Here is a 20,220-nt window from a genome sequence, read left to right as displayed (position 1 = left end):
AAACAGAAAAACAACCACTTTCTGAAAGGTAGGACCGGCGGAGAAGTGAATCCAAAGCGACGGGAAGATAGACCCTGGGGGGAGGGGCCGGCTCCCGGCAAGCGGCGGAGCAACCGCGCACAAAATCAGGACTTTTAAAAGTCTGTTCCGCTGAGGGACATCGCTCCAGAGGCTACCCGGGGCAAAGCCCACACGGGGTCAGCGTGGCCTCAGGTCCCGCAGGGTCACAGAAGGATCGGGGGTGTCTGAGTGTCGCAGAGCTTGCGGGTATTGGAACGGGAAAGCCGGCTACAGAGACAGAGCCGACAGTAAGCTCGCAGCTCAGGGTGACCTTGAACCGGTCGCAGGCTCGGTGAGCTCGGAGCGCGGCCGGAGGTCAGGCAGACGGGAGTAACTGAGCGCGGTTCTCTGGGCGCGCACTGAGGAGTGTGGCCCTGGGCTCTCGGCTCCTCCGGGCCGGAGACTAGGAGGCCGCCATTTGTATTTCCGTCCTCCGGAACTCTACGGAAAGCGCTCAGGGAACAAAAGCTCCTGAAAGCAAACCCAAGCGGATTACTCACCCCGGCCCTGGGTAAAAGCGGTGCAATTCCGCCTGGGGCAAAGACATTTGAGAATCACTACAACAGGCCCCTCCCCCAGAAGATCAACAAGAAATCCAGCCGAGACCAAGTTCACCTACCAAAGAGTGCGGTTTCAATACCAAGGAGAGCAGCAGAATTCTAGAGGAGGAGAAAGCAAAGCACGGAACTCATGGCTTTTTTCCTGTGATTTTTTTTAGTCTTGCGGTTAATTCAATTTAATTTTTTTCTTTTTCTTTTTTTTTTTTTTTTTGCCTTCGGGTAAAATTTTTTTTTTAACTGTTACCTTTTTCTTTTTTAACGATTTTTTACTAGTTTATCTAATACATATATATTTTTTTTCTTTTTTATATTTTTCTTAGGTGTTTTCTTTTTTTAAAAAAAATTCTTTTTTTTTTTCTCTTTTTTCTTTTTTTTTTTATTGTTTCCTTTTTGAACCACTTTTTATCCCCTTTCTCCCCCCTCACGATTTTGGATCTCTTCTAATTTGGTTAAAGCATATTTTCCTGGGGTTGTTGCCACCCTTTTAGTATTTTACTTGCCCCTTCATATACTCTTATCTGGACAAAATGACAAGACGGAAAAATTCAACACAAAAAAAAGAACAAGAGGCAGTACCGAAAGCTAGGGACCTAATCAATACAGACATTGGTAATATGTCAGACCTAGAGTTCAGAATGACAATTCTTAAGGTTCTAGCCGGGCTCGAAAAAGGCATGGAAGATATTAGAGAAACCCTCTCGAGAGATATAAAAGCCCTTTCTGGAGAAATAAAAGAACTAAAATCTAACCAAGTTGAAATCAAAAAAGCTATTAATGAGGTGCAATCAAAAATGGAGGCTCTCACTGCTAGGATAAATGAGGCAGAAGAAAGAATTAGTGATATAGAAGACCAAATGACAGAGAATAAAGAAGCTGAGCAAAAGAGGGACAAACAGCTACTGGACCACGAGGGGAGAATTCGAGAGATAAGTGACACCATAAGACGAAACAACATTAGAATAATTGGGATTCCAGAAAAAGAAGAAAGAGAGAGGGGAGCAGAAGGTATACTAGAGAGAATTATTGGGGAGAATTTCCCCAATATGGCAAAGGGAACAAGCATCAAAATTCAGGAGGTTCAGAAAACGCCCCTCAAAATCAATAAGAATAGGCCCACACCCCGTCACCTAATAGTAAAATTTACAAGTCTCAGTGACAAAGAGAAAATCCTGAAAGCAGCCCGGGAAAAGAAGTCTGTAACATACAATGGTAAAAATATTAGATTGGCAGCTGACTTATCCACAGAGACCTGGCAGGCCAGAAAGAGCTGGCATGATATTTTCAGAGCACTAAATGAGAAAAACATGCAGCCCAGAATACTATATCCAGCTAGGCTATCATTGAAAATAGAAGGAGAGATTAAAAGCTTCCAGGACAAACAACAACTGAAAGAATTTGCAAACACCAAACCAGCTCTACAGGAAATCTTGAAAGGGGTCCTCTAAACAAAGAGAGATCCTACAAGTGGTAGATCAGAAAGGAACAGAGACCATATACAGTAACAGCCACCTTACAGGCAATACAATGGCCCTAAATTCATATCTCTCAATAGTTACCCTGAATGTGAATGGGCTAAATGCCCCTGTCAAAAGAAACAGGGTATCAGAATGGATAAAAAAACAAAACCCATCTATATGTTGCCTCCAAGAAACACATTTTAAGCCCGAAGACACCTCCAGATTTAAAGTGAGGGGGTGGAAAAGAATTTACCATGCTAATGGACATCAGAAGAAAGCAGGAGTGGCAATCCTTATATCAGATCAATTAGATTTTAAGCCAAAAACTATAATAAGAGATGAGGAAGGACACTATATCATACTCAAAGGGTCTGTCCAACAAGAAGATTTAACAATTTTAAATATCTATGCCCCCAACGTGGGAGCAGCCAACTATATAAACCAATTAATAACAAATCAAAGAAACACATCAACAATAATACAATAATAGTAGGGGACTTTAACACTCCCCTCACTGAAATGGACAGATCATCCAAGCAAAAGATCAGCAAGGAAATAAAGGCCTTAAACGACACACTGGACCAGATGGACATCACAGATATATTCAGAACATTTCATCCCAAAGCAACAGAATACACATTCTTCTCTAGTGCACATGGAACATTCTCCAGAATAGATCACATCCTCGGTCCTAAATCAGGACTCAACCGGTATCAAAAGATTGGGATCATTCCCTGCATATTTTCAGACCACAATGCTCTAAAGCTAGAACTCAACCACAAAAGGAAGTTTGAAAAGAACCAAAATACATGGAGACTAAACAGCATCCTTCTAAAGAATGAATGGGTCAACCGGGAAATTAAAGAAGAATTGAAAAAAATCATGGAAACAAATGATAATGAAAATACAACGGTTCAAAATCTGTGGGACACAACAAAGGCAGTCCTGAGAGGAAAATATATAGCGGTACAAGCCTTTCTCAAGAAACAAGAAAGGTCTCAGGTACACAATCTAACCCTACACCTAAAGGAGCTGGAAAAAGAACAAGAAAGAAACCCTAAGCCTAGCAGGAGAAGAGAAATCATAAAGATCAGAGCAGAAATCAATAAAATAGAAACCAAAAAAACAATAGAACAAATCAACGAAAGTAGGAGCTGGTTCTTTGAAAGAATTAATAAAATTGATAAACCCCTGGCCCGACTTATCAAAAAGAAAAGAGAAAGGACCCAAATAAATAAAATCATGAATGAAAGAGGAGAGATCACAACTAACACCAAAGAAATACAAACAATTATCAGAACATACTATGAGCAACTCTACGGCAATAAATTTGACAATCTGGAAGAAATGGATGCATTCCTAGAAACATATAAACTACCACAACTGAACCAGGAAGAAATAGAAAGCCTGAACAGACCCATAACCAGTAAAGAGATTGAAACAGTCATTAAAAATCTCCAAACAAACAAAAGCCCAGGGCCAGACGGCTTCCCGGGGGAATTCTACCAAACATTTAAAGAAGAACTAATTCCTATTCTCCTGAAACTGTTCCAAAAAATAGAAATGGAAGGAAAACTTCCAAACTCATTTTATGAGGCCAGCATCACCTTGATCCCAAAACCAGGCAAGGATCCCACCAAAAAAGAGAGCTATAGACCGATATCCTTGATGAACACAGATGCGAAAATACTCAACAAAATACTAGCCAATAGGATTCAACAGTACATTAAAAAGATTATTCACCACGACCAAGTGGGATTTATTCCACGGCTGCAAGGTTGGTTCAACATCCGCAAATCAGTCAGTGTGATACAACACATCAATAAAAGTAAGAACAAGAACCATATGATACTCTCAATAGATGCTGAAAAAGCATTTGACAAAGTACAGCATCCCTTCCTGATCAAAACTCTTCAAAGTGTAGGGATAGAGGGCACATACCTCAATATCATCAAAGCCATCTATGAAAAACCCACCGCAAATATCATTCTCAATGGAGAAAAACTAAAAGCTTTTCCGCTAAGGTCAGGAACACGGCAGGGATGTCCATTATCACCACTGCTATTCAACATAGTACTAGAGGTCCTAGCCTCAGCAATCAGACAACAAAAGGAAATTAAAGGCATCCAAATCGGCAAAGAAAAAGTCAAATTATCACTCTTCGCAGATGATATGATACTATATCTGGAAAACCCAAAAGACTCCACTCCAAAACTGCTAGAACTTATACAGGAATTCAGTAAAGTGTCAGGATATAAAATCAATGCACAGAAATCAGTTGCATTTCTCTACACCAACAGCAAGACAGAAGAAAGGGAAATTAAGGAGTCAATCCCATTTACAATTGCACCCAAAACCATAAGATACCTAGGAATAAACCTAACCAAAGAGACACAGAATCTATACTCAGAAAACTATAAAGTACTCATGAAAGAAATTGAGGAAGACACAAAGAAATGGAAAAATGTTCCATGCTCCTGGATTGGAAGAATAAATATTGTGAAAATGTCTATGTTACCTAAAGCAATCTACACATTTAATGCAATTCCTATCAAAGTACCATCCATCTTTTTCAAAGAAATGGAACAAATAATTCTAAAATTTATATGGAACCAGAAAAGACCTCGAATAGCTAAAGGGATATTGAAAAAGAAAGCCAACGTTGGTGGCATCACAATCCCGGACTTCAAGCTCTATTACAAAGCTGTCATCATCAAGACAGCATGGTACTGGCACAAAAACAGACCCATAGATCAATGGAACAGAATAGAGAGCCCAGAAATAGACCCTCAAATCTATGGTCAACTAATCTTCGACAAAGCAGGAAAGAATGTCCAATGGAAAAAAGACAGCCTCTTCAATAAATGGTGCTGGGAAAATTGGACAGCCACATGCAGAAAAATGAAATTGGACCATTTCCTTACACCACACACGAAAATAGACTCAAAATGGATGAAGGACCTCAATGTGCGAAAGGAATCCATCAAAATCCTTGAGGAGAACACAGGCAGCAACCTCTTCGACCTCAGCCGCAGCAACATCTTCCTAGGAACAACGCAAAAGGCAAGGGAAGCAAGGGCAAAAATGAACTATTGGGATTTCATCAAGATCAAAAGCTTTTGCACAGCAAAGGAAACAGTTAACAAAATCAAAAGACAACTGACAGAATGGGAGAAGATATTTGCAAACGACATATCAGATAAAGGACTAGTGTCCAGAATCTATAAAGAACTTAGCAAACTCAACACCCAAAGAACAAATAATCCAATCAAGAGATGGGCAGAGGACATGAACAGACATTTCTGCAAAGAAGACATCCAGATGGCCAACAGACACATGAAAAAGTGCTCCATATCACTCGGCATCAGGGAAATACAAATCAAAACCACAATGAGATATCACCTCACACCAGTCAGAATGGCTAAAATCAACAAGTCAGGAAATGACAGATGCTGGCGAGGATGCGGAGAAAGGGGAACCCTCCTACACTGTTGGTGGGAATGCAAGCTGGTGCAACCTCTCTGGAAAACAGCATGGAGGTTCCTCAAAATGTTGAAAATAGAACTGCCCTATGACCCAGCAATTGCACTATTGGGTATTTACCCTAAAGATACAAAAGTAGTGATCCAAAGGGGCACGTGTACTCGAATGTTTATAGCAGCAATGTCCACAATAGCCAAACTATGGAAAGAACCTAGATGTCCATCAACAGATGAATGGATCAAGAAGATGTGGTATATATACACAATGGAATACTATGCAGCCATCAAAAGAAATGAAATCTTGCCATTTGCGACAACATGGATGGAACTAGAGCGTATCATGCTTAGCGAAATAAGTCAAGCAGAGAAAGACAACTATCATATGATCTCCCTGATATGAGGAAGTGGTGATGCAACATGGGGGCTTAAGTGGGTACGAGAAGAATAAATGAAACAAGATGGGATTGGGAGGGAGACAAACCATAAGTGACTCTTAATCTCACAAAACAAACTGAGGGTTGGTGGGGGGAGGGGGTTTGGGAGAAGGGGGTGGTATTATGGACATTGGGGAGGGTATGTGTTTTGGTGAGTGCTGTGAAGTATGTAAACCTGGTGATTCACAGACCTGTACCCCTGGGGATAAAAATATATGTTTATAAAAAATAAAAAATTATATTAAAAAAAAAAAAAAAGAAGTATACGTGAGTGTGTGAACCTGTGTGTGTGTGTGTGTGTGCATGTGCGTGAGTATGCACGCCAGAAAAAAACAGTAGTCCAATAGGAAATGGGCAAAGGATATCAGCACCCTTAACATAGAAAAGGAAATATAAATGAGTTTAATACATGCAGGCAAAGAAGCTTAACCTCACTAAAAAAACCAGATTAAAACTAAAATGAGATACCAGTTTAAGAATATGGGATTGGCAAAGATTAAAAACTTTAGTCTTATATGATTATAGAAAGGAGGGAAAAACGGGCACGCTCATCATTTTTGCTGGAAGTGTATGTACATGGGTTCAAGCTCTTTAAGGGATAACCTGGTGGCATTTATCAAAATTTAAAATATATGTATCTATTGACCCAGCAATTCTTATTTTTAGGGTTACTCAATAGATACACTTGTATACATATACAGTGACACGTAGTTGTGTAGGGATGGTCATTACAACATTGTTTGCAGTAGCAATTAATTGGAAATTAATTAATTGTCATATTAACTTCATTAATTAATGAAGATGAAGATGAATTAATGCATCTACATATGCATTAACAAAGAATTCATTCACAAATTAGTGTATGGCCACAATGGATACCATATAACGATTTTTTTTTAAAGATTTTTAAAAATTTTATTTGACAGAGATCACAAGTAGGCAGAGGCAGGCAGAGAGAGAGGAGAAAGCAGGCTGCAGAGAGCCCAGGGCGGTGCTTGATCCCAGGACCCTGGGATCATGACCTGTGCCAAAGGCAGAGGCATAACCCCCTGAGCCAGTCCCCCCACCACCACCATATAACCATTTTTAAAATGAGGCAGGAGCACCTGGATGGCTTAATCAGTTAAGCATCCTACTCCCAATTTTGGCTCAGGTCATGAAGTCAGGATCATGATCTCAGGGTTGTGAGATCAAGCCCCACATCCTGGCTCCATGCTGAGTGGTGAGACTGCTGGAGATTCTCTCTTTCTCCCCCTTCTCCCACTTGTGATCTCTCTCTCTCAAATAAATAAATAAATCTCAATAAAATAAAATAAAATGAGACAGCTCTGTATGTACTGATACGAAACAGACACCAGATGCTATTAAAAAAAGAAATGTAGGGTATGAAATAGTGCATCTAATATTCTCTCATGCATATTTGAAAAGCATATATATTTACATAAACATAGCTGCTTATTTAGGCATAGAATCTCTGTGGAAGAAGAAAGAAGAAACTAATAAATGTGGTGGGGAGGACATCTGAGGGCTAGAGGTCAAGACGGGATCTGACTTATTCCGTTCTGCATGATCTTTGAACCACATGACATTTTTAAACTCTACTCTTTCTTAAAGAGTATTTATTGTTTACTTATTTTACACACATATTTGCACACACAGCTACAAAGCTACAATGGCTTTGGAATTTGAGATTGGACTGTTAAATCACTTACGGGTTCAGTCAGCAAATACTTAGGCAGCCTCTCTATTCCTGGTCCGAGCAGCGCGCTATGCTCGCACCATTCCCACAGAGTCAGAGCAGCACGCGGGGCAGCGGGGGCTTCTGGGGGCTGGGAAAGAGTCCTGTGTTCTCCCTCTGGAAGTGTTTAGGGCAGGCCTAAACGGTGCCCCTAAGGCACAATAATAGCATGTGTTTTGATTGTGTGGCTTGCAGTTTGCTGAGGGGATTTACCAAAATGGACCACATCTTGGACAGATCAGATGATAAGGACAACACTTTCTCCGAAAAGCCTCAAACTGCCTTCCTTCACGAGACAGAGACGACTAAATGGGTAAGGGGGAGACTTAAATGTCGCAGTGTGTGGAGAGAGGAACTTGATGTCTCCTCATATCTCAACGTGGTAAGGAAAGATCTGAGCGTTTCCTCATAGCAGTTGTAGGGTGATTGGAGCTTGAAACCAGAAGGGAGGTCATGTCTCCTCTGAGGGCTGCTGTTATCACCTGAGGGATTTGCTAACCCTCCCACCTGATGACTTGTGCATTGTATGTTACTTCGGTCCTTGGGATTTGTGAAAAAATGGTGACGTTTTTTACCTCAGAGTAAATTGCCATGTGTCAAATTGCCCCCCCCCACCCCAGATTGTCTTCCAACAGGAGGCAGGAGAGAGATCTAGTTACTCTTCATTCACTCTGAACATCACTCGGTCTTTGAAATTCAGTCACCCAGCTGACATGGAATGGAGGAAATTTCAACAAACGCCTGAGATTGTCCTGGGAAGCGTTTATGTTTTCACCACCATTTAGATCAAAGCAAAGTCATGGCTGAGACAGACCCAGTTTATTATGATTGAGCGAATCTCTCCATAGACTCCCAAGGCCATTGACCATTCGTTTCAACCAGTCAGAAAAATATAAAGGGAAGATGGAGTGGGACTGTCCACTCCCAGGCTTGTGCAGCCCCACAAGGAAGTTCAGGATTGATCTTATTGTCTGCTTCTCCTTTGACTGTATCTTGGATTCAGGGATGGTTAATTCTGTAAATCCATAGAAGGGTATCCTAAGCTAGACCCTATCTTTAAGGACTCTTCAGTAGGTCAACAAAGAAGTAGAAGGGGATAGAAGGCATGAGGGGATGGAGTTAGAGGTGTGGAGAATAGATGCAATGAGACAGACAAGAACTGAAAGGAGAGACAGACACCTTTTATGGGAAAAAAATAAGTGTTTGCTTCGGCGGGGCATATATGGGAAAAAATAATAGAAACTGAATTAGAAGGGGAGACTTGGGACAGGTTTTTAGGAAGGCTGAGATGAGAAAAGGAAAAAGGGCAATTGAGGTATGAGGTGTTATGATCTTAGGGAACACATGAATTGAAGGTATTTCTCCATAAATAGTGTCATTTGATTTTGGGAGGGGGGGAGGCTTGTCCCCGGCCTTCAGGCAAGGGCTGCTATTATTAGACCCAGTTTGCAAGGAAACTTTTCCTGCCCCTACAGTTTACTGTGCCCTGCTGAACCCTGTCCGTCAGTGAACATCACTTGTTGACTCAGAATAAGTCTAATTAGAGAATAAAATTATTTGCTCAGTAAGAGTGAATTATTTTCCCAAACAGTCCACATTCTCAGAGGACAAGGCAAAAAAATTATTTCTTACAAACTTCAAGTCAGGGTATAAGTTTACCAAAAGGCTTTTTAAAAAATTTTGGCTGTATTTCTTTACATCAGTTTATTTATATGGCAAATTCTACAACTACACAAAATAAATCACAGGTAGTTACATAATTAACAGAAGTATTAACAAACGAGGCTCTTTGCCAAAAAAAGGACAAATACATGACTTCTTGAGAAAGATTCCTTTTCTCCTTCTCTGGAAGCAAAACAAAAGGTCTTTAATTTGTATTATCTTACTTTTTTTTTTTTAATAAGACCATACAATTTAAAGGTTCAGAAAAAGGACAGAGCTAACAGAAATTTTTTAAAAATCAGTTGATTTAATTAGCAAAATAGACTTTAGCCAGGCTGCCAGAATGGCCATAGCTAATCATAAAAAGCCCCCCAAATGTTTAGAAATTAGGTTTGCTGTAGTTTCACATTTTCCGATAGCAGGCACTGTATGTATGTGCAGTGTTGATTTGGGGTGACAGGTGAGTGAGCATTTTTTCCTATTTCCTGCTTTTGTCTGCATCTCTCACAAGCAGAATGTATTTGCTTATTTCTGTAGTCTTTTTATTATTTTTTTTTCATAACTGGAAGTTTGTATCTCTTCATACCCTTCCCCTACTTCTCTCCTTCCCTCCGGCAAGCACTAGTTTTTTCTCTGTATTTATAAATCTGTTTCTGTTTTGTTCTGTTTATTCATTTGTTTTGATTTTTAGATTCCACATACAAGTGAAATCCTATAGCATTTGTCTTTCTCTGTCTGACTTATCTCACCTAGCATAATACCCTCTAGGTCCACCCATGTTGCCATAATTGGCAAGATCTCAATTCTTTTTTTAACAGATAATGTATTATTTGTTTCAGGGGTACAGGTCTGTGACTCATCAGTCTTACACAATTCACAGCACTCACCATAGCACGTACCCTCCCCGGTGTCCACCACCCAGCCACCCCGTCTGTCCCACTCCCCCTCCACTCCAGCAACCCTCGGTTTGTCTCCTGAGATTGAGTCTCCTGTGGTTTGTCTCCGTTTCTGGCCTCGTCCTGTCCCACTTTTCCCTCCCTTCCCCTATGATCCTCTGTCTTGTCTCTCAACTTCCTCATATCAGTGAGATCTCATTTTTTTAATGGTTAATAGTATTCCATTGCACGTATATACACCACGTCTTCTTTATCCATTCATCAGTTGATGGATGCTTCCATATTTTGGCGATTGTAAATAGTTCTGCGGTGAGTCTAGGAAGTCTGTTTATTCTCATACCACGTACTGAGCATCCTCTGTGTTCTTGGCACGGCAACGTGTTGAGGATATCAATATTTCTATCTAAAATCCTTTTGCCTCAGTGAGCTCGCACACTAGTAGGGACTCAGACAAGCAAATGTCTAGGCTACTAGAAGTAGCAGATGTGCTACAACGTACATGGTGGGCAGAGAACCAGGAATAGGAAAACTGGGTGTTGAAGGATACACTGGGTGGAAGAAAAGCATTTCAGAAAGAAGGGACAGTAGGTGCAAAGACAAAGGGGCCCACGGGAACTTGTGTTCTGAGGCAGGAAAGGTGAAAGAAAAGGCGTGATGAACAGCCAAGCAGCAAGGACCCTACGGAGGTGGAGACAGCCCAGGATGCCACCAGCAGGCAGGAAGTGCTGAGGACACAGCCAGGCACTGACTAATAGCCATGGAGATGGCGAGAAGAGGATACAGGGTTTTTTTTTTTGTTTTTTTTAGATTTTATTTATTTGACAGACAGAGATCACAAGTAGGCAGAGAGGCAGGCAGAGAGAGAGTGAGAGAAGGAAGCAGACTCCCTGCTGAGCAGAGAGCCCGATGTGGGACTCGATCCCAGGACCCTGAGATCATAACCTGAGCCGAAGGCAGCGGCTTAACCCACTGAGCCACCCAGGCGCCCGAGGATACAGGTGTTATTGGGCTTGGACCCCAAGTCGATGTGACATGAGTAATGAAGAGGGAAAAGAAAATCCGCCATGAAAACTCCAGGACTCTTCCAGGGGAAACATATGTAAGGATGGGAACCTGGACAAGGTAGATGGGAAATATGGTGCATTTAGTTCTTGCTTTGCTGAGTTTGAAGTGCCTGTGGAACACTCGGAGACATAGGCGGTTTTCAAAGAGGCTGCACAAAGATGGGAAGTAATGCCCTTCGGTTTTGTATGTCATGCAAGCACACTTTAGGTTTGCTATTAAAACACACACACACACCCCTCTTTATCTGTTCAATCCTGCAGCTTTAAAAAATTTATATATTTTATTTTTACTTCCTGGCTTTTGACTCTTTTGTGGTGTAGCAACCATTATAGTAAATGGACTGATGAAAACAAGAAAATGTCATTGTAGATTTTTTGGATCTAGACAGAACTCTGGAGATGATCTGGTTCCATTTTCTTCCTACAGAGCAGGAAACTGAGCTTCAGAGCGGTCAGGTGGCTCATGGTGCACAAGAATAGAATAAGGCTTGGACCTCAGGTCCTCCATACCCAAGGAAGGGTTTTTCCTCTATATCACAGGGTTCCTGCGGCCTGTGAATACCTTGGCAAAAGATTGGGAGGGATTCCTTGGCACGTGGCTGCCTCTGTCTTCACATGACCTCCACCTCTGTGTAGGTGCTTTCTGTCTCTCATTAGGACCAGGTAATTCAAGAGAATCTCACCTTAGACCCTTAGCTCAATTACATCTGCAAAGACTCTTTTCCAAATAGAGTTACATTCTCAGGGTCTTAGCATTAGGACATGAACATATCTTTTTTGGAGTGACCCCTTAACCCACTACACCATACGACCTTGGACTGTTTATTAATATGAATACCCTAGAGGATTTCAACACCTGGCTTTATCCACGTCGAGTCTATCATGGGAATTAAAGGAAAGAAGTCACGTGAATGTTAGTTATTCCCATTGATGTGGCCAGTAATTTGTCCAGACATTTCAGTAACACACTGATCTGCAGTCCAACTTTTTCTCCTTCGAGTTTAAAAATAGTTTTGCTGAAAAGCAAGAATTTCAGACCAAACTTCTTCAAGGGCAGAGAAATATTTCACAATGTAGTTACTAAAGAAGAGAAATGTTCAAAGATAAATTATTGTCAATTGTGTGTATGCATAGAAGTGAAATACCAGAAAATTCCTTGAATATTTTTCTAGAACAAGGCAAAGAATAAAGAAACAAAGAAATGAATTTCATAGGTCAAACTGATAGAGTTGGCTTTCCCCCACTTATTTCTTCTTATTATGAGAAATTTTAAATAAAAAGAAAACTTAAGAGAATTAAATGAAGATCCATCTTATTCTCACACTTAGATTTTAAAATCATTACCATTTATCACATTTGCTCTATCTTTACATATGTAAATAGATGGAATTTTTTAAATTTAAAAGTAGGTCAAAGACAGCATGAGACTTTATCCCTGTTTATTTTCAGAAGCATTTCTAAAAATAAAGGCTTTCTTCTACATAACCAAGATTCCATCATCACATCAGGATAATTGGCAATAATTCCATGATATAATCTAATATCCTCAATTCTCTGAGCATTCTAAATTTTTTCGGTTGTCCCTCAAATGCCCGTACATTCATTCATTCATTCATCCACTCATTCATTTATTTATAAAATTTTGTTTTGGTGCCAAAACTCAGGAAATGCTTGTACTTTTAAAATCAGCATCCAGGGCGCCTGGGTGTCTCAGTCACTAGGTGTCTGCCTTAGGCTCAGGTCATGATCCCAGGGTCCTGGGATCAAGCCCCGCATCAGGCTCCCTGCTCTGCAGGAAGCCTCCTTCTCCCACTCCCACTTCCTATGCTTGTGTTACCTCTCTCGTGCTCTGTCTCTCTCTGTCAAATAAATAAATAAAGTTTTAAAAATAAGTAAATAAAATAAAACCAACACCCAAACAACATGGATATCTCTTTAGATTCTCTTAACATAGAACAGTTCCATTCCCTTTTATTTTTCCTTGAGATTGACTTTTTGGGAAAACAGTGATCTTGAGTGGAGTACTAGAGTCCATGGGCAGGTGGAACTCTGTTATTCATCAGCACTAGAAAGAGCTCTGCATGAGGACACTGCATGTTCCATGCATCCCCATCCCAGCCAAGGAGCAGTCGGGCATGACTACTTATTTTATAAACGCAGTAGAAATCTCCAGCCTCAGACAGGGCTATCGGCTTGCCCCCAGAGTGAGGGCCGCGAGTAGGCTACAGAGACCATCACCTCTTCGTATAACCCTTTTCTTCTTGCTTTGCTTCTTTCATAATCTTTATCAGAATATGGCAGAGCTGGAGGCTGAGCATCACCGGGACCAACAGAATGAATGGGAGGAGCAAGAAACAAGTCAGGTTCAACACGAGGATCCTGACATGTCCACATCTTTGCAGTTTTCCAAGGAGAACATCCCTGAACTGTAAGCCTTGACACATGCAAGAGGAATCATTTAATAATATTTTGTGGTGGGTACATGCTATGTGAAATATGTCAGAGAAAGACGAATACCGGATTTCATTTAGATGTAAAATTTATTTTTTTTAAAAGATTTTATTTATTTATTTGACAGAGATCACAAGTAGGCAGAGAGACAGGCAGAGAGAGGGGGGAAGCAGGTTCCCCGTTCAGCAGAGAGCCCGATGTGGGGCTTGATCCCAAGACCCTGGGATGATGACCTGAGCCGAAGGCAGAGGCCTTAACCCACTGAGCCACTCAGGCGCCCCTACATGTAAAATTTAAGAAACAAAACAAATGAACAAACAAACAAAAAGGAGACAAACAAAAAGCAGACTCTCGAGCACAGAGAACAAACTGGTTGGTGCCAGAGGAGAGGTGAGTGAGGGGATGAGTAAAACAGATAAAGGGGTTTAAGGGTGCATTGACTGTGATGAGCACGGAGTACCGTATAGAACTCTTGAGCATGTTATTGTACATTCGAAACCAGAATGAATGCATATTTTGTCATTCTCAGATAACTTTCTAGGTAAGAAAAGAATTATAGGGGCTCCTGTGTGACTCTGTGGGTTAAGTGTCTGCCTTCAGTTTGGGTCATGATCCTGGGGCCCTGGCTGGGATGGAGTCCTGGGCCTGGCTCCCTGCTCAGTGAGGAGTCTGCGTCTCCCTCCCTCCACGTGTGCTCTCTCTCACTCACTCTCTCTCTCAAATAAATAAAGTCTTTTAAAAAAGAAAAGAATTATAATTATCAATAGAAATGAGGGGCGCCTGGGTGGCTCAGTCAGTTAAGCTGCTGCCTTGGGCTCAGGTCATGATCCCAGGGTCCTGGCATCGAGTCCTGCGTTGGGCTCCTTGCTCGGCAAGGAGCCTGCTTCTCTTGCTGCCTCTTGCTTCTCTTTCTGCCTCTGCCTTTCTTGCCTGCTTGTGCGCGCGCTTTCTCTCTCTCTGACAAATAAATAAATAAATAAATAAAATCTTATAAATAAATAAATAAGTAAAATCTTTAAAAAAATAGAAAGAAAGAAATGTATTGTTAAGCCCTTGTAGACCATTTCCCTGTTACACACCTCTCTGAACCCAGCAACATGGAATCAGCATCCTAACATTCATTGGGATAGTATAAATCTTAACATTCATTCTATGCAGAGAAGTTAAAACATTTATTTTTACTAAATGTAAAATGTAAAATACGTTTATTTTCTCCAGCCTTATGAAGATCTGCTAAAATGGATATCAAATAAATGCTCAAATTTTTTCTTGAGGCCTAAATGCTTGCCTGACCCATTTTGGTGACAGGAAATGAATCAGCACACCAACTTGCCATTCAAAGCAAGAAGGTTTGGGGCCGTTTGAAGATGTTTCCCATTTCTTACCTTAAAACTGATCATAATAATATTTCCGCAGGACTCGGGAAAACACATTCTTTCAGCTGAACTACTGGAATTCACAGATGGGTCTACAAGTGAAAGAACTTGGAGCCGATCACATAGGCTGGATGGAGAAAATCAATAATATTATCCGAAAAATAAACCTAACAGAAGACACAATGAAGAGGTAATTTTAGGGTGTTGGCCAGAATATATTGAATATATTGAAAATTTTCATAGCTTCAGAAACTCTGAGTTTAAGGTGGTGAAATCTCTTAGGAATGTCTTCAGAGTAAAAAGTATCAGGTCTTACATTTGAAGTCAATGTCTCAAAGCCTGTATCAAAGGTATCTGCATCTTTGCTCTCTCTTCTCTCAAGGAAGAAGGAACAAGCCGCCTTTTGTAGGCTTTTTTTTTCTTTTTTTGAAGCTGTATTAATGGTCATCAGAGGAAGGAGTTGAAGTCCCCAATAACCCTTGACCTGTAGCCAGTATTGTCCAAAGGGATCCAACCAGCATGACATGAAAAAATTATTAAAAAGTATAGTTGTTAATGTATGTCTGAGTTTAAATGGAAAGTTTTAAGATGAAACAGAAAAGATAAGAGTAATTATTATTTATCTAGTTACTGGTATAAAAAGAAGGTTTTGGATTAAAAGGAAATGCTTTCACTGGTGGTGTAGAAATTCAAGGTACAGACATACCACATTTTGTTAGATTTATGCCTAAGTATTTCATCCTTTTGGTGCCATTATACGTATTTCATCCTTTTGGTGCCATTATACTTAAAACTTTTAAATTTCAAATCATTTGGGGTGCCTGGGTGACTCAGTGGGTTAAAGCCTCTGCTTTCAGCTCAGGTCATGATCCTAGGGTCCTGGGATCAAGCCCCGCATCAGGCTCTTTGCTCGGCAGGGAGCCTACTTCCCTTCCTCTCTCTCTGCCTACTTGTGATCTCTCTCTGTCAAATAAATAAATAAAATCTTTAAAAATAAATAAACAAATTTCGAATAATTTGCCAGGATATAGAAATGCAATTGGTTTTTATATATTGATCTTATGTCTTGTGACCTTGCTAACTCATTTATTAGCTCCAGTAGTTTTGTAAGTTATTTGAGATTCTCCACATAGATAATTATGTCATCTGCAAATAGAGTTATATATCTTCTTTTCTATCTGCATGTTTTACTTCTTTTTGTTACCTTATCATATTGGTTAGAACTTCTAGTATGATGTTGAATAGGAGGGATGACAGCAGCAGCTAGACATATTTGCCTTGTTTTTAGTCCTACAGAAAAAGCATTAAGTGTGATGTAAAGTGTTTTGCTAGTTTTCTTTTTTTTGAGATTAAGAAAGTGTTTTCTATTCTTAGTTTACTAAGATGTTTTTAAAATCAGGAATGAGATTAATTTTTTTTCAATAGCTTTTGCTACATCTACTAATGGTCATGTTGTTTGTTTGCTTATGGTCTCCTGACATGGCAAATTATAATGACGATTTTCGAATGCTGCACCAGCCTTGAATTTACAGAATAAACTCAAATTGGTCATCGCATATTATTCTTTTCAGATATTGTTGGACACTATTTACCTAAAGGGAAATTTTGGATGTATGTTAATGAGAGATATTGGCCTTTTTCTTTCTTATAGTGTGTTAGTCTCAGAAAACTTGTTTTATAGAAAAAATTGGGCTATTTTCCCACCTGTTCTATTTTCTGGATGAATTTGTGTAGAACTGCATAATTTCTTCCTAAAATGTTTGGCTGAATTCACAAGCAAAGCTATATTGTCTGGATATTTCATTACAGTAAAAATTTTAACTACAGATTTAATTTCTTTAATGATATATAGGGCCATTCAGGCTACTGAACCATTGGATATATATTAGTGGTAGAGTATATCTTTTTTTTTTAAGATTTTATTTATTTATTTGAGAGAGAGAGAGTATGAGAGAGAAGAGGGTCAGAGAGAGAAGCAGACTCCCTGTTGTGCAGGGATTCCCCATGAGGGACTCGATCCCAGGACTCCAGGATCATGACCTGAGCTGAAGGCAGTTACTTAACCAACTGAGCCACCCAGGTGCCCGGTAGATTGTATCATTTGAGGAATTTGCCCATTTCATCTTCCCTCAGCTTTTCCAAATGATAATATCTTGTCCAACTCTAATATATCATCAAAACCAAGAAAGTGACCTTGGTACTATAAATAGAACTTATTCAGATTTTACCAGTTATGTGTATTCTCCCTTTTGTGTGTGTGTGTGTGTATAGTTCTGTGCAATTTTATTATATGGGCAGACTTACATAACCACAACCATATCAAGATTCTCAGTTTTACCATTGCACAAGATTCCTTTGTGTTAGCCCTTTGTAGCCACACCTATTTCCTCCCTGATCTCTGGCAATGAGAAATCACTTCCACATGTCTATAATTATGTTATTTCATAAATGTTAGATACATCAGATCATGCATTATGTAACCTTCTAAGATTTATTTTTTCACTCAGCATAGTTTTCCTGAGGTTCATCCAAGTTGTTGTCTGTATATCAATAGTTCCTTTCTTTTTGTTGCTAAGTAGTGTTCCATAGTATGGTGAGATATATATATATATAGAGAGAGAGAGAGAGAGAGAGTTTGGTTATAGAGAGAGTTTGGTTAACCATTCATCCATCCAAGGACAAGTGTGTTATTGCTGGTTTTCAGCTATTATGAATAAAGCAACTTTGGACGCTCAATACAAATCCCTGTGTGAAAAGAAGTCTTCACTTCTCAGGGATAACTGCCCAAGAATGAAATTGCTGGGTCACATGGTAGGTCTGTTTTCAGTTGTGACAGGAAGCACCAAGCTATTTTCTGGAGCAGCTGTCCATTTTACGTTCCCACCACTAATGTCTGAGTGACCCAATTACTCCATATCACTAGCAGTTGGCATTATCACTATTTTGTATCCTATAGTCATTCTGATAAATTTGTAGTAATATATCATCATACTCTTAATTTGAATTTCTCTAATGGCTAATGGTGCTGGGCATCCTTTCATGTATCTATTTGCCATTTATGTATCTCCTTTGTGAAATGTTTGTGCATGTGGTTTGTTCATTTCTTAACTGGATAGTTTGGTTTTTTAATGTTGGGTTTTAAGACATTTTCATATATTCTAGTTATAAGACCTTTGCCAGATATTGACAAGTGAATCCATTTAACAGGGTCTTTGGCCAAATGAAAGCTTTAAATTTTGATGAGGTCTAGTTTAGCTATTTTATACGTAGTGTTATCGGTGTTAAGTGTAAGAAATCTTTGCCTAGTTGTAAGTCCCAAAGATTTTCTGTAGGTTTTTTTTTTTTCTAGAAATTTAGCTAAGCTTCTATTTTCATCTTTTAAATTTTCTGCTCCTGTATCCAATTGGGCCTCACATTTCTTTACTACTATCTAGATTATTTTGTGTTTTTTACTTTCTTACATTGCATTAATGACATCCCATTCCAACACAACCACAACTAAAGAGTCTTCCTATGTAAGAATAGGATTTCATTCTCGAAAGATCAAAAAAGATTGTCTATTGGGTGACTTTTCTTAATCCATAGGACTTAGTCCATCTCTTGGTCTATTTGCAGATTATTAAATGAGGTGATATCTCTGGAGGGTCAAATTGAAAAGCTAGAGTCACACCAGGACCCTGGCGCTGATCAGGGAGCAAACATTGAGGTAAGCTGGAGGCTTGGAAAAGACAATCTGGGAGGTTGTGGGGACTCTGCCACCATTTCCCACCCTTCTATTAGTTAACAGATCGTAGTAAGAATTAAAACCCACCTTTTGCCACGAGGAGAGCTCACTGGTGGTCAGTTCGGAACACCTTTCATGTGGGTACCACCACTTCTATTCTTTGACAACACAGAAAGACTAGACTTTTTAATTCTACCTAGAGACTCAATTCAGTAGGCTTCTATCTTAATGCCATCTTAAGACAATGATTAGTACCTTAACGGAAGAATTCTCTTCTTGATCTTTGCATCCCAGCACCTAACAGCTCAAGAAGACATCCAGGAATTAAATATTTGTGAATAATTGCAATCTTACAATGTAAGAGATATATTTGTGTTCATCTCTGCTGCCTTCGTGAAGGGTTCTTGGGTTGGTTTTCACAATCCAGTTTTTCTGTTGTTTTCTCGCCTTGCACTGACAAGAGACTCTTTTCTGAGAAAAGTTGAACCCCCCCCCCAACTTTTTAAAAAGATTTTATTTATTTATTTGTCAGAGACAGAGAAAGAGTAACTGAGCACAAACAGGGGGACCAGCAGAGGGAGAGAGAGAAGCAGGCTCCCTGCTGAGCTGGAGGTCTGATGTGGGACTCGATTGCAGGACCCTGGGATCATGACCTGAGCCAAAGGCCACCGCTTAACTGACTGAGCCACCCAGGCATCCCCCACTTTTTTTTTTTTTTTTTTTTTTTTTTTTTGAGTAATAGGAAATTAGAAAGGCAGTGACCAACTTTCGATGAGAAACAGACTTCAGAGCCCTGGCTGACAGAATTTCTAAATGTCACAGCTTTGAAAAACAATTCTCTAAGAAAGAAGAAGCCTGTGTCTTGCTACCTCCTCTACTTTAGCTCAAGCCAAAGCTTAAATTAAATGAATTTTGGAGGAAATAAAGAAGAAATGCCTCCTTTATTGCAGGAAGGCAATGTTTATTTAGAACCCTCACATATTAAAGTCAGCTATAGATCAGCACAGATTTAACACAAGGGGTTGGGGGTGTGGATACTTTTAGCCACCATTTAGTCCAAAATTTTGAAGTTAGGAGTTCTTTTCACTATCTTTGGGCTTTAGAAATTGCAAGTTATGAGAAAAAGGAAGAGGACAAGGCCAACAAATATTCTGCCTTGGAAAATTTCCTCCAAGAGTCAGCTGTGTTACAAGGATGTGGATTTCAATAGAAGTTAGGGTTGGAGAGGGATGGGTATCAAAGGAATGAGGAGAAAGATGGAAGAACACAAAGATAAATGAAAGTGAGATTTAAAAAAGAAACCAACAAAGGTTTGG

General features: G+C 39.8%; 1 protein-coding gene across 3 annotated transcripts in view; it reads left to right on the top strand.

Annotated features, from left to right (window-relative positions):
- The window catches only part of SMCO2 (single-pass membrane protein with coiled-coil domains 2), a 35,378-nt gene that overhangs the window by 6,341 nt on the left and 8,817 nt on the right, over positions 1-20,220 (top strand). For all 3 annotated transcript variants that reach the window (XM_082738553.1, XM_082738552.1, XM_082738551.1), the window contains 4 exons: positions 7,927-8,044; positions 13,645-13,781; positions 15,221-15,370; positions 18,796-18,886. In XM_082738553.1, the coding sequence (XP_082594679.1) occupies positions 7,949-8,044; positions 13,645-13,781; positions 15,221-15,370; positions 18,796-18,886 (474 nt within the window). In that variant the 5' untranslated portion in view covers positions 7,927-7,948. The remainder of the gene's footprint in view (positions 1-7,926; positions 8,045-13,644; positions 13,782-15,220; positions 15,371-18,795; positions 18,887-20,220) is intronic.

This window comes from Mustela nivalis (genome assembly GCF_964662115.1).
Source record: "Mustela nivalis genome assembly, chromosome: 7".
NCBI lineage: Eukaryota > Metazoa > Chordata > Mammalia > Carnivora > Mustelidae > Mustela > Mustela nivalis.
This window is presented reverse-complemented; position numbering and strand designations above follow the sequence as displayed.